The sequence below is a fragment of the Cyprinodon variegatus genome, unplaced genomic scaffold (genome assembly GCF_000732505.1).
Source record: "Cyprinodon variegatus isolate N-32 unplaced genomic scaffold, C_variegatus-1.0 Scaffold1146, whole genome shotgun sequence".
NCBI classification, from domain to species: Eukaryota; Metazoa; Chordata; class Actinopteri; order Cyprinodontiformes; family Cyprinodontidae; genus Cyprinodon; species Cyprinodon variegatus.
In genome coordinates this window covers 163253-172233 of record NW_015151599.1, presented here as the reverse complement: position 1 = coordinate 172233, position 8981 = coordinate 163253, and the positions used below count along the sequence as shown (strand labels likewise).

Here is an 8981-nt window from a genome sequence, read left to right as displayed (position 1 = left end):
GCCTTTGTGAGGGCGTCAACCGCTGCTGGCAGCCTGATCAATGCCCAAATTGCCACCCACATTCTCTGTAATTGTAGATGCATCATGTATCCTCCTAATCCAAACAGGAGAAATCCAAGTATCATACATCAGAAGATATTTAGATCTTCGATATCCTCCACTGACAACATCGTAAAACACACCATCCTCCTAGCATTCCAGGAGTCCATGGTGTATCCCACAAAGTATGTCCTGGCAGTCCCTTTTCCCTTGTCTTCCAGTGTATCGGATTTATGAAAATACGGGACAAATTGTGTCCCTTATCGGTTCAATACTGGACAAAATGTTTAGCTGCCAAATAAAGGACAATTTCATATTTTAAGGGATGTGTAGCAACTCTAAGTCACAACAAAAACAGGAAGTGACCCAATATGCCTAATCAAAGCCTTAGAGACTTCTGACAATTCCATTGACTACAATGGGTGACATCACAAAGAGCAATGGCAATGCACAAGGCTTAAATAGTTCGAGGGAAGTTAGCATCTAATGCTAGCCTTGCCATGGATATTAGTAAAGTATCCTTAACTACAGGAAAATAGAGATCAGATCTAAAATATCATATCATGCTCTTTGCTTCTTCCTAACGTTGAATAAAAGAATAGAGAACATGTTTTAGACGGATAAAACAGTTTGTTACATTGATATAGATGTAGTGCATGTAGCTAAAACTTTATCAACTTATAATTAAAACCCAATATGTTAGTAGAAAATTATATTTAAGTTGCTCTACTTGTCTTTAATTGTGTAAACAAACCATTAACAAATGTTTCCTAAGAGTCACCTGAATACAAACAGGCTCTTAATTAAAGAAAACTCTTCACACAGCTAGTAACTTAACTATAATATGGAGTAGAACCTCTCAATAGATTTTTTTTTTCCTAATGGTAGTACTATTGTGAAATAATTAATAAAAACTATCAGATCTATCACAGGTCTGTCTGTATTTTGAATGGGCTGAAATAATTGACATTCAAGCAATCTAACTCATTTGGTCTATTGGTGGTGCAAGTCTCCATAGTTCCTATCTCCATAGAGCCATCAGGAGGGATTATCCCAGTTTAACTGGAGGAGTAGTGAAGAGATATTTACAAAACATAAAAACTGTTTGTATGAGTATGTAAGATGAATTTGCCTTTTTTAAAGAATTATGACCTCATGAAATGTTTGCTTTTAGAAGAACAATGATTTATTGGCCAATTATTTCTGTTGTTGTTTTTTTTTGATCCCATCAGAGAGGAGGGGTAGCAACAGAGTAGCGGTTGACAACATCCCGCAGCAGGATCACAGTCAAGATGGTTACGCTGGACTTCAAGACGCTGACGACACCTGTGGGCATTTTGAGGATCCTGGAAGTGATCTTTACTTGTGTCACTTTCAGCGTGTTTGCATCAGATGGCATCTGGCCTTTCCCCTATCCGGTTTGGTGCATGTTCACTTGGTGCTTCTGCTTTGGTGTCAGCATCTTTATACTGGTCCTAGATTTCCTCAGCCTCAGCTCGAAGCTGCCCATCTCCTGGAATGACCTTACCGCTTTCTTTGTCATGCTGGCTACCCTAATGGTGAGTACAGATTACAATTGTCACATATTGATCTGTCTGTTTGAGCTATCACATATAGAGGTTGCTTTGTTAATCAAGTTAATTATAGATGATTTGTTATACATTATTACATTTATGCATTACAAAAGACAACACGTTTTTTTGTGTGTTTTGGAGAATTCAATTTGAGAACTGCTGCCTTTAAAAGAATTACAAATCGAAAAAGGAAAGATACAGTTTGTTTTTAACAAACGAAAGTTAACACTTGAGAGGGGAAGCTGAAAGTGTCATGATTGGTTCAGAGAGGCCCAATATGCAGAACACCACTATAGACGGAAACAGGAGTAAAAGTTTAACAATGTTTATTGTACACAAGCACATGGAATTATGTCAGGTACTGGTTCACTTCTAGGGAACTGGTTCACAGGATACTGTAAGGGAGACAGTTCAGTTAGCCACGTAGCAGAAGGATGTGGAGATGTTATCTTCTGAGGTCTACCTTGAGGAATCCGGGTTTGGCTTTGAGAGAGGCACTGTTGGGTCCAGAGACTGTTTGATTCAGCAGAGTTCAGTTTCAGCTTCAGCGTCTTGCATCTAACGTTTGGACAGACCTCGGTTTTCCAGCTCTTAGTTCAGAGCAGCATGGGAATCCAGAGAAGGGTCTTCAGGTTTGGCTCAGAGGGCAGGCTCGACAGGTTAAGCTCATCCAGAGCTTACAGGACAAAAACAGGTGTCCTGTAGGCAGAGACAAAAGGGGAGTTAGAATCCAACTAGGAGACAAGAAGCAACAAAGATTTCACAGAGGTAGTGAGGCTCAGGTGCTAACCAAACTGGATAAACACTGCGGCGTTGATGCGAGGTCTGAGGGCTGCTTATATGGTTGAGGATCCTCCTGATGATGAGATGGGCTTCAGGTGTGTCGAAGTCTCAGCTCAGGAGGATCCACAGCGAACTCTGCTGGAGGTAGGTGGTACAGCTCCAGATCCCAACAGAAAGTATAATTCTTTTCAATAAGTAGAAGTTTTTTCAGGATTAGCTGATTGTTTTTGAGGACCTAAATGCAGAGCTGAAGTACCAGAGATGATTCATGTTTACAAGCATAAAAAAATGAAGGAGCTGGCTTTTTTTCCTGCTCAGCACATCTGATGTAAATGTAGCTGTCAGGTTGAGTGGAGGTTTGAGGACCCAAATGCAGAGGCAGGGAGGCAGAGTTGAGTTCTTGTAGTTTTAATTGAGTGTTAACAGAGGCAGGAATCAAAAAATCCAAAATATTAAACAAACCAGAACCATGGAGACATCGGGGAACACAAGCACAAGGAGCCAGGGTAAGATGAGGAAAGACGAGGAACCAGCACTGAGGAACTGCACAGGGAGAGTCTTTATGGCTGACTGAACAAAGGCAGGACTAGCGAGCTGATTAGGAGCAGGTGTGAACAGAGGCTTCTAGAAAGGAGCTAGGGAAAAGGAGACCAACACAAGAGGGCAACAGAGGGCCACAAAGAAAAACCTGAGAACTCAAATATATCCAGAAAACACAAAAAAATAGGAATTAAACCAATAAAACTAGAAAACATGGAGCAAAGTAAAACTGAATACTGACAATAAAACTTAACAGAAACAAAACTGTGACAGTAGCATAAGAATGACAGAGAGGATGTGGAAGAGGTGCGTGAAAGTTTGGCTGATGCACCAAACAGGAAGCTGGGCTTTCATCTAAATGAAGATTCCGAGGGGGCGCAGTCCATTGTCGGTTGGCTGAAGCTTGAGCGAGGCATGTCTGCTAGTGTTTCATGTGAGGCTGATAGTCTTCCAGATATTTTTTTTCTCTTAATTGGAATTAAATAAGAAAAAAAAAAAAGATTTTATTGTTATGAACGAAAAAGCACTGGTGACGTTCTAGGAGTGGAAATGAACTGATGTTGCATGGTTGACGTGCTGATGGTGCACAGAGACGACTGATGTGCTGCATAAGTGCGCTGGTGAGGATGTGCTGAGTAAGTGCATGCAGGAGAATGTGTAGAGTTGTTAAATCAAGAGGAGGAAGTAACTGAGGCTTACCACCAACAGTCACCGAGCCTGTTTACGTAGAGGCTTAGAGAGCAATAAGCTGAAAAACAGCGGCTCAGATGTTGGTATGATTATGTTAAAACTTCTTGGGTCGCAGAGGACACAGCAGTACCTATTAAAAATGAAGGGCATCAAAAGACACTGAACAGAAGATTATATGAGCTGGAATTAATTTAGAATTTCTGAGGAACTGTGCTGCATTATGGGAGTGCATTTGGAAATGATGAAGAGATTGCTAAAGAGGGCTGCTCTCATGAGAACATCCATCCATCCATTTTCCGTAACGTTTATCCCAAGCGGGGTCACGAGGTGTGCTAGTGCCTATCTCAAGCAAAGAGACTGCGGGCCGGGAATCAAACCGGGAACCTTCTTGCTGCAAGGCAGCCCTTCTCATGAGGATATTCATTATAAAATTACCAATTCGTCATCTTTGTTCATGTATGGGGTTATATTGATATAAATATATTACAACTTGTGACAAATTGTTTTGTCACAAGTTGCATACAGTATGATTATGCATTGCTGTACATTTCCTCTCTATATGTTTTTATGTTAACAGTTTGTCAAACAACTTTTTTGTTGTATTATTTGTACATCAGACTAACCTATCTCTGTAACCAAGGAGGATCTGACTTTTGAATTATCATTCCTGCAGGTTCTCTCAGCATCCATCATCAACTCCATCTTCTTAACTTGTGAAAACTGCGGCAAAGAGATTGTTGTCAGCGTTATCTCCTTCTTGGCTTTTATCTGCTATGCTGTTGAGGTTGGACTGACTCTGGCCAAACCTGGTGAAAAAAGTTACTTTCTTTCCACTGTGCCGGGCCTGCTCAAAGTCCTAGAGATCTTTGTGGCCTGCATTATCTTAATCCATTGTCCAATTATTCAGTACCATCCAGCTGGTCTGTGGTGTATTGCTGTCTTCTCCATTTGTTTAATTTTTTCCATCTTCCTCATGATTTCCACTATTGGTCGCATGCTGCCCCGCTTCCCTGCATCTGTAAACAAATTTCTGAAAGCCTGCCATCTGCTGGCCGTGCTGATGTACTCCACTGCTGCCATAATCTTGCCCATCATCTTCTTTTGGAACTATCCCAGACCATACCCCTGCGAAAGATACTGCCTCTGGGATTTGCTTCTTTTTATCTGTTTAATGACCTGTTTTAACCTGATTGCCTACATTGTGGATGCCGTGTATTCTTTCAAGTCGATCTCTCTCCCCACTCAAACATGATTACATCCATGCTTTGAATTGAATGCAAATGCTTTGGTTCTGTTGTGATTTTGCCTTTATCAAAACTATGTATAAATGAAATATAACTTTTGTTTACCAACATAATCAGGGCTAGATGTTTCTATTTGTCCATGCCTCTTATTGATACTTATTATTCATAAAACGTGATTTAAAAAATATTTTGCTAAATGTATAGAAATTTAACTAAACATTTTGGTATATCTGTAAAACTTTGCTAAATTGTATTGTTATTCATGCTTTCATAAAAAGGCTGTTGTCTGTAATAGCACATCAGAAACAAGAAATGTACGTTCAACCAATTCTATGATCATAATAAAAGCACCTGCCCATATTAAATGTTTTCAAGTGTGTCTGTTTATATATAGATTGGTAGATAGACATTGTTATTTTAAAAGTTTGTCAATATCGTGGACTTATACAAATGATCCCTCTCGTTCTACCTAGTTAGGATTTAGATGACACCACAGTACTGAGACTGCACTTATACATTTATGCAATTATACACATATATCTTATTCTCTTTCATGTATTTCTATTTAAAGATAATTCAACAGTGCAGACAAGAACAACGCTCAGCACAACAGATCTTTAAAATGTTTAAGGCATGAACATGAACACAGAAGAAATATCATTATTATTAGTCTAATCTATAAAAAATATTGTTTAATATGGAGGCATTAGGATTGTTCGTGAACTACAGTCAAGGAGTGTGGAAACTTAAGCATCATCCTTTTGTAGAAGTTTTTCCCAAGACATTAAAAAATTCTATAGGGTATTTGGTCCTTAAGGTCTCTGAATAGGGTGTGTAACATTGGTTGGGCTGAAAATGGCATATTTGCTGTTCTATGAGCCCTAATGCAGCCTGGTTAAAAGCCCTAGAATGAAACAACAGGATTTCTTCCTTTTATGGTATGATCATGAATATTTAGATGAGCTGTGCGCTGATTGGTTGGTTTACAACAAGCTAAGCTGCTGAGCAAAGACGTATGATAACAACAAGCACTCACACACTGAAACATCAAATTGTTGGTATGGTAGGGTGACCAGACGTCCTCTTTTTCCTGGACATGTCCTACTTTTCATCCATCCATTTTTTTTTACACTCTTGATCCCAAGTGGGTCACAAGGGGTGCTGGTGCCTTTTTCCAGCTGTCTTCGGGCGAGAGGCAGGATACACACTCTGGACAGGTCACCATTCACGCACACACTCACACCTTTGGACAATTAAGAGAAGCCAATTAACCTAACAGTCATGTTTTGGAGTGTGGGAGGAAGCCGTAGTACCCGGAGAGAACCCACGCATGCTCAGGGAGAACATGCAAACTCCATGCGGAAAGACCTCGGGCCGGGAATCGAACTCACAACCTTCTTGCTGCAAGGCAGCAGTGCTACCCACTAGCCACTGAGCAACCCTGTCCTACTTTTCATACCTAAAAATCTCTGGGGGGAATTTCGAAATCATTCGGCATTTTGGTCTCACAAACGAGCCTTCAGCTCCGGGGCTGGTCCGGGAACCCCGGCAGATGGGGGTAGGGAGCCAGCGGGGGACAGAGCAACCCAACCAAATGATGATGGTAGCCTGGACAATGGCGGGCAGGTGGGGTGAAGCACGGTAAGGCAGGCGGGGGGAAGCATACCGTCACCGGGTCAGGTTTGGACCAGCCCTGAAGCTGATGGCTCGATTTGAATGTCTGGTCTGGTCAGTCAGTGACCCTAAGAAACCCAAATCTGGTCACCATAGATATGCTGGCATTGCTATCAACAGCTTAGCGACAGAATCATACTTACAGCTCACGGTTGTGATGGCATTATGGTGGGAACGGCCCCTCGTTTCAGTAAAAGAAGTTCAGCAAATCCCTCTTTGAACTGTCCAACATTTTGAAAGCTTTATTCGGTAAAATGCTGAGAGCAAATGAACAGCTGAGCATCAAAATTTGCTGGGGTCTTCTGACACACAAAAATAATCCATGCTTGTCGTGTCCTCGGACCCTTGGGAGCCTATGAAAATGTTCCCCTTTTTCCGTGCAGCCTGGAACACTGCATTTACTCCCGTGGTTCTGCCTGCTTTGTAATTCTTGTAGAAGTAAATGCAACTTTTGACTTAAAAGCTAAACTGGTGTCTTACATCTACCTCTATTCATGTTCTTGGGCCATTGAACCAGTGGGCTGGTCTGTATGTCAATGTCAGGGCGTGACAAAAGTACAGGCCAGAACCAAATAAGGCTAATTTGGATTCACCCGTTTTATGGTGCAAGTTTAGAATTGTGAGATTTACAGAGAAAGGAGGTGCCGATGGGGTTGAATTTCTCTGTACATCCATTTCACCCACTGAACTATCGTTACTCATCTATGACAATGGAAATCTTTGTTTTGCATTCTATGAAACCTTTAACAGTCAAATATTTATTGCATGGAAGTAAGTTTATTATAGAAAGATGTTCAAAAACTGGCTTTCTATAACAAGAGTGAGCAGATTAGGTGTGATCATCTACATAATAATGTAAAAGGGTCTGGGTGTGTTTTTTAAATAATGAAGTAAATATGAAGCAACCTATTTCAGTTCTTTCATGTCTTTTGTGGCACATTTCTAACCACTTAGAAACGTCAAAACAAAGATGACATAAGAATTAAGTTTAAAAGTTTAGAATTCCTAAAATGTCTGGCACTGTTTGGATCTGGAGGTCTGTCCACCTTCCTCCAGCAGAGGGCGCCTCTAGGTCTCCTGGAGCTGAGCTGACAACCACACCTGCGATCCATCAGTCATCAGGAGACCAGCATATAAGCAGCAGCAGGACTACACTCCAGTGCCAGAGTGTTAAGCCAGTTATGGTTTGCAAAGCCTGAGCCAACCAGCCTGTCTGATTCTCTGACTCCCCTGAACTTTGAATTTGGACCTGATCAGTTTTTTGTCTTCTCTGCCTCCTAGGAAGAAACCTGACTGAACCCTGGAACTCTGGAAGAGTTTCGTCTGCTGAAATCTGCCTGTCGGCTCTCAGGAGTTCACCTGAAGAATCTACTGTCTGAACCTGCCTGCTCGCCCTCAAGAAGAGGATCGAAAGAAAGACTCTGGATCTGAACACTGATAAGTCTGAAGTCAAGCCCTGCCGCTGCTTTGCCCTCTGCCAACTTCAAGCCTCTGGACCCAACTCGGTTCCCTCCCTCAGCTGCTAATCTGAATCACGTTACAGGTACAAACCTGCACTAATCCTCTGGCAAAGATCTACGGCATCCTGGCTAACCTAACTGTCCTTCTCTACAGAGAACCCTGTGTGACCAGTCCCGGATCTGTTTCTCTTATTAACTCATATTACTTGTGTTTATCTTCAATAAACAGTTTAACTTTTCACCTGCCTCCGTTGTGTTCTGCATTTGGGTTAGATCCCTGAACCCAATCATGACAGGCACAGAAAGAGGAACAGAGAAATGCACCGACTAGTCTTTTCAAAAGTCATAAAGATTTTGCTTTTGCTACTCAAGACTCTGAAATTGGCCAGATATAAATAATGGGATTAAAAAAGTAATTTTTTATTTCATATTTTGTTGTTGGACCCCAGGACGAATAGCTGTAGCTTGCTACAGCTAATGGGGATCTTAAATAAACTAAGCTAAACTAAAATCATTTCCTTGGGAGTACGCCACCGAACCCACCTAGACGTGACTGACTCCTAATCTCAGTATTTTCTGGGCCCCGTGTACGGCCCTGAAGAGAAACATTATAGGTTTACTCTTAAAAGAAAAAGCCACTTTGTACCCAAATCCCATCCCAAACATCCTGAAACTACTTGTACATTTGAATTGGTTTCACAATATGGTGCAGGTTCTATGATTACCCTTGAAGTAAGTATGGACAAGCTTTTTAAAAATACTTACTGAGAACATGCAGCTTCATATATTGGGATTGTTGTTTTAGACATGATCAGTGATTCCTCCAGGACAATAATAAAATGCACATATCTGTTGCATTCGTATTACTTTAGGGAACACGAGTTACCAATTTGAATTGTATTGAACTCAACAGACATCAGCACTTTTCTTTTCTTAGGTATTCTGGCTTTCTTTCAGGGTTTGCATCACAATGAACC

The 8981-nt window shown here is 41.2% G+C and overlaps 1 protein-coding gene across 1 annotated transcript; it reads left to right on the top strand.

The window, feature by feature from the left end:
- Window positions 1–1286: 1286 nt before the first annotated feature.
- Window positions 1287–5198, top strand: LOC107101748 (myeloid-associated differentiation marker homolog). The gene is made up of 2 exons (XM_015400779.1): window positions 1287–1598; window positions 4300–5198. The coding sequence occupies exons 1-2, from the start codon at window positions 1332–1334 to the stop codon at window positions 4876–4878; spliced, it is 846 nt and encodes a 281-aa protein (XP_015256265.1). The 5' UTR covers window positions 1287–1331; the 3' UTR covers window positions 4879–5198.
- Window positions 5199–8981: the final 3783 nt, after the last annotated feature.